Source organism: Rhagoletis zephyria, unplaced genomic scaffold (assembly GCF_001687245.7).
Source record: "Rhagoletis zephyria isolate East Lansing unplaced genomic scaffold, Rhagoletis_zephyria_1.1 Rzeph_scaffold_11903, whole genome shotgun sequence".
Classification (NCBI taxonomy): Eukaryota; Metazoa; Arthropoda; class Insecta; order Diptera; family Tephritidae; genus Rhagoletis; species Rhagoletis zephyria.
This window is the reverse complement of record NW_016168978.1, coordinates 1-14,009: the sequence shown is the minus strand read 5'-3', so window position 1 is coordinate 14,009 and position 14,009 is coordinate 1. Positions and strand designations below refer to the sequence as shown.

General features: G+C 33.3%; 2 protein-coding genes across 2 annotated transcripts; both read left to right on the top strand.

The window, feature by feature from the left end:
• The first annotated feature begins 591 nt into the window (after nucleotides 1-591).
• Nucleotides 592-1,390, top strand: LOC108377311 (high mobility group protein DSP1-like). The gene is made up of 3 exons (XM_017633571.1): nucleotides 592-883; nucleotides 950-1,124; nucleotides 1,220-1,390. Exons 1-3 carry the CDS (start codon nucleotides 855-857, stop codon nucleotides 1,262-1,264), a joined length of 249 nt encoding a protein of 82 aa, XP_017489060.1. The 5' UTR covers nucleotides 592-854; the 3' UTR covers nucleotides 1,265-1,390.
• A 2,583-nt stretch (nucleotides 1,391-3,973) lies between these two features.
• On the top strand, nucleotides 3,974-13,827 carry LOC108377310 (uncharacterized; the record flags this gene model as incomplete). The annotated part of the gene is made up of 4 exons (XM_017633570.1): nucleotides 3,974-4,535; nucleotides 9,796-9,882; nucleotides 11,360-11,434; nucleotides 13,685-13,827. Coding segments are annotated over exons 1-4 (685 nt in total), but the record flags the coding sequence as incomplete, so codon positions are not given.
• Nucleotides 13,828-14,009: the final 182 nt, after the last annotated feature.

The window sequence follows — 14,009 nt, the reverse complement described above, 5'->3', positions numbered from 1 at the left end:
TGCCATAGTATTTGTCGCTAGAAAGTTTCCATACAAAAGTAATCAGCTGTGTCGCAAGATGGCAAATTTGCGACAAATGCGACATTTGCAATAACTTTGCGACGTTTCATGAATCCCATTATTATTTTCGCAGTACAAATTTTGATTCAAGGCCATTGCCAGCGTTCATCAAGTTGCTTGACAACACGAGGTTCAACTTGATGACAGTCAACTCCGCACACGTGTGAACCCGTCTTACGATGCGTTGATATTTTTCGATACATCGACGCATCGATGTGCATACGATTTTTCAGACATAATTTCACAACAAAATATGTTATAAGCAAAACTGTAAAAAATTTTAAATTAATAACTGTAATTCAGGTTATTGTATTTCTAGCGAAACTTTTTGGAGGCATCTCAACTTTGTGGTCAAACTCAAGTCCCTTTTTTGCACACTTGAAAAACTGAAATGGCGGTTAAATGTTCAGAAGTTTCAGTTTTCAAAAAACATCGATGCATTTATGCATCGATACATCGACTATTTTAAATTGAGTAGAACATTTTCGATGTATCGAAGCAAAACATCGATAATTGGAATACATCGATATTTTCCCCACATTTCTAACAATACGACGCCACTTTTATGTACTTTTGTTCATCTTTATATTGTAATAATTAATACGGTTTCTAGATATTTTGTTATTAATTCCGTTGAAGTAAATTGTACTAACAACTAAATATTAATACGTGTTCATTTAGTGCATTTATTAATGTAAATGTGAGTTGATTTAAACGAAGCGGTTTTTGCTAATACATACGCGTCCTTTGATATCCCTTTCTTAAATTTGGATAACATTTCGGTAGTAGGTAAAATGGATCCGATTGCGCCGAAAAGATCATTGTGAGTTCGTAGCCAAGCTGTCGCTATAACATGAAATCTAGCTAAAAATCGCATTAATCTCTTTAGATCTGCATTCTTCTGGTTTTGCAATGAGGAACGCAGCAAAGTTAAGGCTGCGAATCCCGAATATGGCTTTGGCGATATTGCCAAGGAGCTTGGTCGTAAATGGTCCAATGTGGATCCAGAGGTTAAACAGAGGTACGTGTTAATGGCCGAGAAGGACAAGGCGCGCTACGACCGTGTAAGTAATGGCATAATTAACTTAAAACCAAATGCATTGACACCGTTCTTCGGAGGAAAATCACTTGATATGTATTTTCCAATGTTTTATTCCAGGAAATGACTGAGTTCAAAACCAGCGGGAAAATACCCACGAAGTAGAAAATTTTATTCTTCATATTACTCACTGCCAGTATAAAACCAAGTGCGACTTTCATAAAACCAATATCACATGCAACAGAGTATTTGCCATGCAGCAAAATAGAAACATAAAAAACTTATCAGCGAGGTAGAGTTAATAATAAAGACATCTTTGAATAATTACAATGTCATGTTCAGACAACTCAGATACAATCATTATTTTTTATTTATTTGTTTCGCTAAATTTTGGATTGCTATTTTTTTTTGAAAACGTAATATTTTACATATGCAATATATACATATTTATGTACATGCATTTCTGTATCAAACAACCAAAATATTTGAAAATTTATTTATTTTTTTCGTTTATTTTGAAAGTGTCGACTTATGGTAGATAAACGACCATTAGTCGGTTATTTATGGTATTTTCAATGTCGTTTTCTCTTTCAATAAGTACATGTCTACACTCGTAAGACAAAAAAACTCAAGATAAAAACGCAAGGATAAATAAAATAGCATACACGCGTATTTAGAAATATCTTTGCAAAGAAATGCGGTTGAATTCCAGTATTAAAAAAATGTATGTACGCGTATCTCCAATGTGAATATGCATTAGAAACAGTTCAAAATTGTACACCACACTCCGCTCAACAGAAGAAAGCATACTATAATAATAATGCAAATATGCAAACAATAAAATTTATATAATAGCATGGTAAGATTTCAAATGTACGTATGGTGTAAAAACCAAAAAAAAATAAATTTTTTCATAATTTAAATTAAATGGCAGTTAGTTGGAATTTAAGAAATTTTGTTTGGATTCTGGTGGAATACTCTTTTTTTTATAATTCTTTTATACAATTGCGATTGACATTAAAAAATAAAGGCAAAATGAAAACAAAAGAAATTTCAATTGACATATTTATTTTTGAACGGAAAACATTGTATGTAATGGGTGTCATTATTTTTTTTATGAGGTACAGCTTAGAAATTTTCACATAAGCAAATAAGAATATCTTATTATTTTCGTTTCGTATAAGAATAAAGTTTTTATAAAGTTTATTCCTTAGTAACTATTAATAATAATATAAGATTGACACTTACACATATGGTATGCCGACTCCGAACGGCGATTGTATTTTTAAGAGAAGCTGTTTTTCATAGCAGAAATACACTCGGAGGTTTGCTATTGCATACCGAAGGGCGAGCATTGTTAAGAAAAAAACTTCTATATATTTTGCTTTGACCAGGGCTTGAACCCAGGCTCTGCGGAGTTGTACCGTGCATTGCTAACCACAACACCACAGCGGCCGCCAGTAATTATTAATAATTCTAAAATAAATGAGAATTTATTTTTATTACATCCTTAAAAGCCAATTCAATAACAAATTTCTTTTTAGTATATTTTATTTATTTATCGAGATTTTAAAAGCGACGAACGAGCTTTGATTGGGAACTACATACATATATATGTAAATGTGCCTTCCCTGCAAACCATTTTTTCAGAGTATTCTGAATCGTAAAGAATTTTTAAAGAATTCGGAAAGATCCCATCCGATTTTTTTCCGAATTTTCTAAAATGAAATAAATTACGCACACTTCCATTCTCTTACGAAATTTCGGAAGAAAATCGGTAAAGAAATGAAAATAATGCTGCTATGTGAAGAATTTCTTGCAGACTTTTTTCAGAATTTTCTTTATTTTTCGTACAGAAATTTCTTTACGAGTTCGTGTCAACCACTTCATATAATTTTCTTTGAAGATTCGGGAAAAAATCGCTACAGAAATCAGATACTCCAAAAGATTTCGTTAAGATTTCGGGAACTTTGGTTTGCAGGGTATTTTCATTTATTTGTTTTTTGTTTTACTTTTATTTGGCATTTGAGTTGCTCTCAAAATTTCAATTTTATAAAATAGACAAACTTCAAAAAGTAAATGATGGCCGACGAATTGGGCAAGCGGTTTTACCTTTAAATATTTGTATCATGGGTGTATTTAACAAGGGGCCGTATGCATAAAACCTAAGCAAATGCTTTTTCTTAAAATTTCAGACCTTTCACAAAATTTTTTCAAATAAATTTAAGTGAAAGGTATGAAAATCTGAGAAAAAGTAATTGCTTAGTTNCACTCCACTCACTATTTTTAAAAGCACCAAGTAAATGCAGGCTACATGTAGTTAAATGCAAAACAACTGATATGTACTTTGGCACTTTATCCATTTCGTCGCCTGGGTAAAAGATTGTCGTATGTTAATTTCGGTAGGTTGTGGGAAATCGCGATTAAAGTTTGGAATACAATTCCCAAAAACGCAAAGATAGATTTTCTACAAAGTCTCTGAAAATGTTACTAGTTCACACTTAAATTATTTAATTTTTAATGTTTATTGTTAATTAGTTTTGAGTTTATAAGGGTTTTTCTTTAGTCAAATTTTGCCGTAAGCGCCATTTGTCCACGGGATCCCGCGTTGCGTACGGGAAAGAACCGAATGTGTAGCCGGTATTTGCTGCCCATGATTCAATCATGTTTGCTGCCTATCGACTTTATGATCGCCTAGGCCATCAGCTGATCGTGGTATCGTTTGTTGTTTGTTTTAATTCCTACGTTCGCTTTTATATTTCTGACGTTTAATATTTGTTGCTGCGATATGTTTATTTTTGCATTTTTCCTTTTTAAGCTATTAGCTCTACCATAAATAAATAAACAAAGATTAGTTAAACATACAAGTTAAACATACACGCCCATACACTGGTATACGTGCACATTTTGTTGGGGAAAACTAGATGCTCATAATAATTTACTCGAATGTGAGGTCGTTTCGTCGCACCATAAAAATAAGATGAAATGATTAATGTCCAGTTTACACGCTGACGCATGGCGATAAGTTTTAATCAACTTCATTAATTAATACATATATGTATATGCATGTATGTTCGATACATGAACAAATTGGTATAGAAATTATGGAGAATATTACTTCAATTTTGGATTTGATGAGATTGACACGCCAACAGTGCATGCGGAAAAGTAATTTACCTGAATGCATAGAAACGGATGCCGATGGCGCAGACGCAGATGGCGTTGATGCTGGAACACATGCGTGGAAGGAAAAAACCGTGTCTTTCAGGGATATAGCAGCAACTGTAATTTCTATATTAATGCGAGTCATCACAGTGCTTCTCAATATTAAATTGGCTGTGGAATATCATCAACAAGGAGAGCATAGCTATTTCGTTTGGACAGTGGTTTGCATGATAGTACCGATGTGTGTTACTGCTTTAATATACGCACAGATGTAAGTTGAATAATTTGGAAAATAAACATACACGAATATTTTATGCACGTATTTATGTACAGCCCACTTCACTTGAATAGGTATACCTATATGTGTATACACATATTTTCCACAAGATCAATGCTTATATCTGGGGCATCAGAGAAGTTTAATTTTGATCTCGCTTAAGAAAACATGAAAAAAACACCTTGATTACTTTGGATTTTATTCCACTTTATATCAAATTACACAAAAATTATGTGGCTGTTATCAGGTTATCTATTTAAAACTTATTATTCTGTAGTGTATTTTATTATTGCAAACTGAATAAAAAATATAACCAGATAACCTGATGGAAAGTATGAACAGCCACTATTCTTACTATTTTAATTCACTTGAATAGGTACAAAGATGCGTAGCCTCCTTATGTGTATAGCAAAATTGTTAGAATTACATTTAAAACATTTTTAAGAATTTAAAGGGTAATTAGACCTTAACACAGCAAAGCAAGCGCACTTTCAACTGCAAAAATGCATAAATGGTGAGCTTCGTGGGTCCAGGACTTCGCAGGCGATTTGTTGGAAATAAAACTGAAGAAAATGCAAATGTTTCTGACAGTTGAAGCCGGCTCACAGCATTGCAAAAAAATCATGAAATGGCAAAAAGCTAGATGGAAATACAAAAGTCCTTTACGAGGTCTGTATCTTATTGTCGAGATAGTGGACCAAAATGAAAGAAAAACGTTTGTGTTGACGACACCACAAGGGAACCACGGATTACTCTATACCAGCGGTGGGCAACTTTGGCAGAGCATTTTTGTAGTGTGCGTGCAATTGATGTCGCTGTGTGCGTGCGAACAAGTCGTGCAGTTGAATGAAGCTTTCGCTGCCTTCTCAAGCATATCGTGCCTATACCCTTCTGTGTTTACAAAATGTTAAAAAAAGGCATCAGTTTTACTATACAACCCTAACCTTGTACTACTCTCATGCCTGAAAGAACCACTAAAAAATTGTGGTTTTCTCTTTCTTAATTTTGTTCGCTACAACGGATTTAATAACACTGTGAGTCAAATGGTGGGGGTCAGTGATCGGGAAGGGTTCAAACTACCGGGGAAAGTTATATCGGTAAAAAAGAAGTTATACGTGTCCCGGCGTTACTCTGGGTCACGTCTAGGAATCGAGATATATCGATTTGAAGTTAGTAACTATCATATAGGGGAAATTGTCACCTGTGGTGGTATTTTTTTTGACATAACTCGAGAACCACTAGTCCGATTTTGCTCAAACAAATTTAAAAAAATTAAAAATTACAATTCCTTTAATCTGTTCATATAACGTTTTTCTATATAATCAACAGTTTTGCCGGTAAAAATAAATGTATGAAGAAAAAAAAATATTTTTTGCCTAAAATATTAAATTTTTTTATTTTTTAAATTCATAAAAAATCCAAAACGGAAAAAAGGCAAGTCGTATTGGGGTGAGCTCAAGCTCAAGAATTTGTACTAAAAATCGAGTCGGAGCTTAAGCTCACTTTTTATGCATGAGGCCCAATATTTCCAGTTTCCAAAATTACGAATAATCCATCCAAAACAACTATTAAGGATTTTTTTTTTTACATTTGTCGCATATTTTCACAACTTGTTCTTGAATATGCTAGAAAATTACGCACCGATTCGCCCTACAGGTGTTGTAAAAACGAGGATAACGAAGCAAAGTCGTATTTTTTTCAGAGTACATTCATTCACAGGACCTAAATTTAATGGAAAATATTTGGAAGAGGATGTTTTGCAATTTTGCTTGTCAGATAAAGTAGTAAGCAGCGAGATGTCCTTGATTTTTCAAAGCGCCTATAGTAATGTCTACCGGATAGGGGTTTTTTCCATATATTGTGTGTTATATGTTAGAATTAAAATGAATGTTATGCTTTTGATGGTTCAATCTAGGTTTTTCCTTGTGTTAAAGCCACTGTGCCTATTCAAGGGATTCAAAATAATAAGCACAAATAAGATAGCAGTTTTCTCAATTTTCACTACTTCTTTAAAATTAATAATTCTTCAATATGTGATCAAAAAACAAACTTCTTCGATGATCAACAATTCAGATGTAACTTTGTACATATTCAAGTGAAGCGGGCTGTACATATGTATGTATCTACATGATAAAATTGTAGTTCTATATATGCATGATACAAGCGTCTTGAAACTTGCACTTTATCCTACTATAATAGGCTATAAAACGCATACCTAACATTTTTCCAAGAATTTGAATAAAAAATTAAATTTTTTTGGTGTAATCGGTAAAATTTGTTGAATTTTTATAATATTTGTACAAATTTTGAAATGTGGGTTTGTATGGTGCTGGTTATATTAGTATGCTAGACTTCTATAAAAATTAACTAGCCGGTATGTACACATACGCATTTGGAGAAAACAGGTGGCAACCCTATTCAAAAATGCCCAGCTCTTTCATTTGACATCTTATGTTTTTAATGCAATCTTATAATTTTTTGACAGGCTGGAGGCCAAGTCCTTTCATTTGACAACTAATTTTTTTTGTCCAAGGAGCAGCCTACAATTTTTCGTATAGGCGGCAACTCTCTTCCAAAAAATAAATCCTTTTTCACATCTGAAGGCCAAGCTCAGCGGAAATAGATGACACGCCATTTCTTTAAATGAAATTAATTGGTGCTCGTATGTGTGTATGTGTGTGCACCAATCTATTAATATCGTTGAATTATTTTAATATCTACTGAAAATTCTATACAGACAAGACTAAAAGTAGAAAATAAATAAAATAAAAAACTTTTTAATATACCACGTTTTTTTAAAAGGACTAAAATGTAGAAAATAATATTTCTCAGTCCCATATGTATGTATGTGGGTATATGAATAACGACCGCTTAAAATCGATCTCAAATTTATATTTTCTCTGTAGAAATTTTAGGCCTACATAGGTTATGTAGTTTGACTATTGTCAATTAAATTAGGTGCTTTGTGTTGCATGCGCTCCACGTTTTTCGTTTTCAATCTCATGAACTGTTTATAACGATTTTTGCTAAAGTTTCAAAATCAAAAGTTATCAAAAAAAAAATTCTATGGGACTGAGAAATATTATTTTCTACTTTTCCATTTATAAAAGCATTATCTATTAAAAAGTTTTTTATTTTTTTTTATTTTATAATTAAATGAACTGTGAAAATCTGATGTAAGTAACAAAAAATGCCTTCGCGTATTATATGTAAGGTAGTTTTTTTTTTTTAATGTGGCAACCCCACTTAAAAACTATTAGTTCGCATCCGGAGACCATATCGACTGCTGAGTGGAAGATCGACCTATCTCGGCAGCCAGTTCGAAAACGTCCCATCTCAAAAAACTTCCTATTTCAGAATTTTATTGAAAAACACCCTATCTCAGAATTTGGTTGAAGAACGCCCTATCTCACTTCAAAATGTATTGAAAATGTGTTGATATAGGGCATTTTTGAATCTGCAGCTGATATAGGGTGTTTTTGAAACGAATTCTGAAATAGGATGTTCTTGAAAAGTTGTTTGAGATAGAGTGTTTTCGAGCTGGCTGCCGAGATAGGTCGATCTTCCACTCAGCAGTTGATATCCCTTCACTTAATAGCTCAGTTTTTAGTCCGACGAACGGTGAAGATTTTATAATTAAAAAAAGTGGCAACCCTACACAAAAAATAACACACACACTGAACATATACTGCTCTATTCCCATAACACTGACAAAATTCATCGTATGACTATTGTCACAATTACTGCGCCTAAAACATACTATGAGCATTGTTTCGCCTTTGTCGCGTACTTAGTAGGTCATAACAATAACAATGACAATTGTCACCTTACGAGAGCTTAAAAAAAATTTGCTGCAGTAGTAAAGTTAATAGTCAACCGTTGAGTTTTGTCATTGGCGGTAGAAAAGGCTGAGTTTTCGATCCGCCCAGTCGCGCTGTCATGGCGGTTGGTAAGGCCTAGTTTCCAATCCACGCTGTTGATCGTACATCACTGTCTTATAAGACTGGGTTCTGCAATAGTTGTATATCCGTCTCTTGAAAAGAGTAATAGTATCACAATTTTTTAAAACAACTGGTAATTCATTAAAGTACTTTAAGCCTTTTTAAAATATATATATTTTTTGTCCACTTCCGTTCTATACTTTGGGAGTATGAAGCAGTTTTTCTCTCTTAATATATATGTATGGGTTTCATTTATATATCGAATATTATCGCTAAGCTAATCCGGTAGCTTGCCCTTCTTACTATTGTACACAAGTTTCTTGTTGCTTCACGGTTAATCAATTCAAAGCTACAAGCATATATCGTATTGGTATGTATGTCGTACAGTTTGTTGGGGATGAATCTTATCGCTCAGTTTTGCATATTTTGCAGCTTATCAACATGTGAGTCACTCGCTACGAAGAAAATCGTTGGGCAGTGCATAAAGTGCGGTTCTTCTATTGACCTATACGCCAAGGTTTTATATCTTCTTCCCAAGTATTTACGCGATCTTTTTTAATACCATTTTTTTTTTTAGCAAATGAGCCAAATCATGAAAATTCATAAACACTTTTACTCGATTTTACTGGAAATGAGTAAACAAACATAACTATTATCGACTTTCTCGGATTCTCAGGATAAAAATACGTGACTTTTGTTTGAAACTTTTTTCTCAGAAGTGTATTATTTTAACCGTAAGTGCATTCTAGAAAAAAGTTTTTGAATCGGGTTAAGTTTTTTGTGTCGGCAGAACCCTAATCTGTGGTAAAAACATGTATGTCTAATTACAAAAAAAAAAAATTGAATTCCGGTCAGTCTAACCCACTTTCGGTATACATATCGCCCATTTAGTACTTCAGTAGTGTCATAATCCAAAAAATATAAACTTTGAGTTGAGTTTGCAGAAATTACCGCTATCTCTTCTAAATATCTTGTGTAAAAATTGTATAGCTATATCTATTACCAGTATCCCACTCGAACAAAATATGTATTAATTTTTACTAAATATGGATGTTTCCAGCAGAAAGTCTACCGCAAAACAAAATAAAATTCATGGGAATGGAACCGCTAGGTGGCGCTAATGTCAAAATAAACAGTATATTCGACATTAAATGCATGTTTTCTTCGCATTAAAAAATCATTCAAAGACATTATTATTATCCTTAACTAACAGTATTGATTAGAAGTATGGAAATTACTAAGAAATAAAAACCTGCAAAGAGTTATTTTAACTTAAGTATTTAATTTTTTTGTTATTCTGTTTATTTCTTTAGGTGTCATGAGGATAACAAATTTAATGGCGACTTCTGGGAAGTGTTGCAAACAACTATGCTAGTTTTATTCTCCTCACTTTTTCTAAGGTTAGTTAATGTGCTTATATACACACATATGTACCTAAGTACATAACTTTCTATGAATGTAGATTAAACAGGATCCTCAAAATTGATTTTTTAGCTAGAGACAATGTCTAAGGTAGAAATTTTTCTACGTGATTGTAGAAAACTTATGAACTACCTTCGATCAAAATTCGAGACTCATAAAACCCAAAGCTTTTAATGATCGTTTATTAACACTTTTGTTTTTCGTTTTAGTAGGTGTCTTCTCTTAAACTCGTAAAAGCCTCGTAAACCTTGTAAAGCTCATAAAAGAACTGTCAATATTTGTATGGAGCTCTATTTACGGGCCCCCCGCAAAATTACGAGGCCTCGACCTCGAAAACTTCCGTGTTGCCGAGGGGCCGAAAATTGTATACTAAAATGTATGATAAAATAGGGAAAACAAATGAAAACAAGTAAAATAGTCTAAGTTCGGGCGGAGCCCAACATTAAAATCCCGGCGCATTTTCCAAAATTCCACAAAAAATGTTACTTCTTTTCAAGGGAATGTTGTTAGTATCAATTTTGAGTAAATTAGCGTCCTTAAATTTCGAAATAGCGAAGTTTCAAGCATTTCTGTAATTTACCGTTAAGCGTAATTTTAGTCCGATTTCAATAATTTTCAATGTTTTGCTTTTATGTCGCAAGCCCAATAACCACACCGAGTTTGGTACAAATTTATCTAACGGCTACCGCCCACTTCCAAATTTATTCATAAACCTAGTTTTTGCTAAAGAATTATAGCAAACATCAATTTTGAATGAATTAGCTTCAGCGTTTACTGATTTATCGAAGCTCTCGTACTTCTCTAAATAACCGTTGTATGGGATGGGGCGTGGTTAAGGTCCGATTTTAAAAATTTTCAGCCATTTGGTATTTTGTATCGAGGCCAACAACTATGCGAAGTTTGAGAGAACTTAGTGGAGCGGTTACCAAGGTATACATACACGTATCATAAGTGGGCGTGGTTACGCCCATTTTCCAAAAATGTATAATATTCTTAACATTGATATAAAAATCATTAGAGGTATTCACCAGGTAAACCTCGTAAACTTAATTTTGTATGGAAAACCAGCTTATTTACGGGATATACGCATTTACGAGGCATTTAAGCTGATGAATACCCCTATTGTAAATATCAATTTCGAGTAAATAAGATTCAGTAATTAAAGTATCGCAGTTTTCGTACTTCTGAAATTACCGTTATTTGGAAGGCAGGCGTGGTTGTTGCCCGATTTTGCCACAAGTGCATTCGGGTATAAAAATAATAGGTGCAAGATTAGCAGTTTTAATAAAATTTCCGACATGGGTAGCAGTACTCCAATTTTAGTCCAAAGAAGTTCAAAAGTATGTATTATAAAATTATGTAGGCAAATTTACACCCTAACTACTATCTCTAGCTTAAACTCGATTTTAGCGACCCCGCACACATGTATGTATGTATGTATAATCTTAATTTTAGGTATTGGAACTCTCTTATTTATTCCATAAAATGTAAACGTTCTGAATTGAAAGGGAATAAAAACGAGCAATTACAGTAAGTCGATAACTCACATATATATGCACATACATATATGTATGTATATATGTATGCAAATACGTACTCAATAAATATTGCGGCGAACATTCGAAAATACCCAATTGCATATCGAACTGAAACGGATTTTATACCCAACCTTTTAGTTCAAGATCGCACGGCCGCCAGACCTAAGTCATTTTCGAAGTACCAAAATTTAAGGGGTAAGTAGTGTTATATGTATTTAAGAATGTATGTATGTGCTTCTGCTTGCTTGAGAACTTTTACAGGTAACAGGTAGAAAAGGCGCTAATATGTATCAGGTGGCAATAAAATGGATCAAACACGTCCGTTCCTTGTAATGTACAAAATCGAATGATCTCCTCGATCCGTTTTTAATGCCGTATAGCCACGGTGATCAGATTTCTGTGGCTAAAAATCGGGACATTTCGAAAGCATCGACTCGGAACGTACAATTTCTTTTTAGAATAAAAGACGTTATGTTTAATTTTTTTTTTGGATGGAGAAAATAAGCAATTTCTTCCACTTAATTTACTAAATATCAACGATAAGTCTTAGCTACTTAAAATTTGCACTTTGAATTAAATAGGTTATAAAACTGCAGACTCAGAATGTTTCTAAGAAATCTAATCAAAAAGCTAAAAATTTTGATCAAACTTTGTCGAATGTAGCTAATTTTTGTATAATGTTTGAAATTCTGGCTTGCTCTTTGTTATTTAACGAGCTACACTTTCATAAAAAGTAATAAACACTAAATAATCGAAAGGGGAATAGCCAAAGAAAGCCCATTATATTTTCGCTTTTTTTCTACAGCTTATGTTTTTCATATCCACGATTTGTTTGTGGGTATTACTATTATTTTTTATAATTGCATTAATTATATTATTAATAAGGATGCCGGCTATGTTTATGGCTCACTTATATCCTATGTCCTTTGTGATAACGAAGGTGTTACCTCGTTTGTACGAAAAATTGTTTTTGGGCCAGAATACACGGAGAGTCTTAATAAATTAATGAAGAAGACACTTGACATCCCGACGTTTAAAAAATATTCATAGTTATAAGAACGCATGAGCACACGAACACCTGGACACTTATGAGTCCTACAATACCTAAAAACGTTACTTATATTTGTTAAAGTTGAAGTGCTGGTTTTTGTATATATTTTACAGAATATTGTTAAACATCAATACCCAATATTGCCAGACAATTTCCGTGGGTGGTAACGCCATAATGTTCGCACAATCAATAGTTTTTTCCTATTAATTGTAGTCAAACGTGTGGCTCTTATTTCATATCCTGTAGGGACGCTAAAATGATACAAAAAAACGCCGAGACTCGTAATCTTAATTTTGAGTCGGAGATCACGGATCTGTAGACCGTTTTCCAGATCAGTTAATTTTTCCAAGATATTCGCTTTGCGATTGGAAAAAAATTCAAACCGTAAGCTTAGTATCCAGCTCCCAATTTTCCTTAAGGCAATATTCAGTTCTTAAAGATTTGCTACGGTTTCTTCTACGGTTTTTTAAAGTTTTTTTTTTGTGATGCCCGTTCCATTATTTCCTTGGGCAGTACCACATATTTACATACACAAAATAATTACAATTTTTTTTCTTGACCGTTTTCTTGAGAGCTGTATACGCTTTAACATGGAAAATGTTATTCATACGCATTGTTCGATATGGCGTATGAGTAACATCACTTCCTCCTATTTTATAAGAAAAAATTATTGCTTGTTCATTTTTCCATCGATTGTGAAAATATCTTGGGAAAAATGACCTGGTCTGGAAAAACGGTAAACGGATCCATAATCTACGACCCAATATTAAGTGTCTTCGTTTTTCGACGTTTTTTTGTGTCATTTCAAAACTTGAGATTTTCCCTACTGTGTTATCGCAAGTTTGACTTGAAAAAGAGACTCGTTTTCCAATAATTTTCAAATGTTTATCCAAGCCAAATGTTTATTGAGTACACATGCACAAACATATCGTTACCTTAATAGAGAAAGGCCCTAACTCATATAAATAGTCGCTGAAATACAAAAAAGTAACGAAATAAAATTTTGTATTGCTTAAAATGATGTGGGCACTTATAATTCGACGAAATGCATCATAATCATCAAAAAGGGAATTTTTGGATTTTTACTTGGTTACAGCTTTTTGTATTTCAGCGACGATGTGAGGAGATAGCGCCTTTCTATAGTAAGGTAACGATATGTTCCCGTTTATCAATATGTATGATCTTCCACAGGTATTACAAATTAACTACCAAAGAGGAAAGCGATGTTGCGTTGATTCGTTTATTTGAATGCTTCATGGAAACAGCTCCACAGAAAATACTCCTAATGTCTATAATATTAACACAGAGTAATCAAATAACAGGTACGTACATATGTGTGTATATACACTAACTATGTGACAGCGAAACTTAAAAGGGACCTACTGGTCGAAGAAAATTCGATGTTTTCGATTTTTATTAGTACACTGAGAAAAAAGTTTAGTTACATATGTACGTCCGCTAAATATGTTACATATGGGGTGTTCACAGTTCGTTCCAAATAGTGTCTCAAAATGTA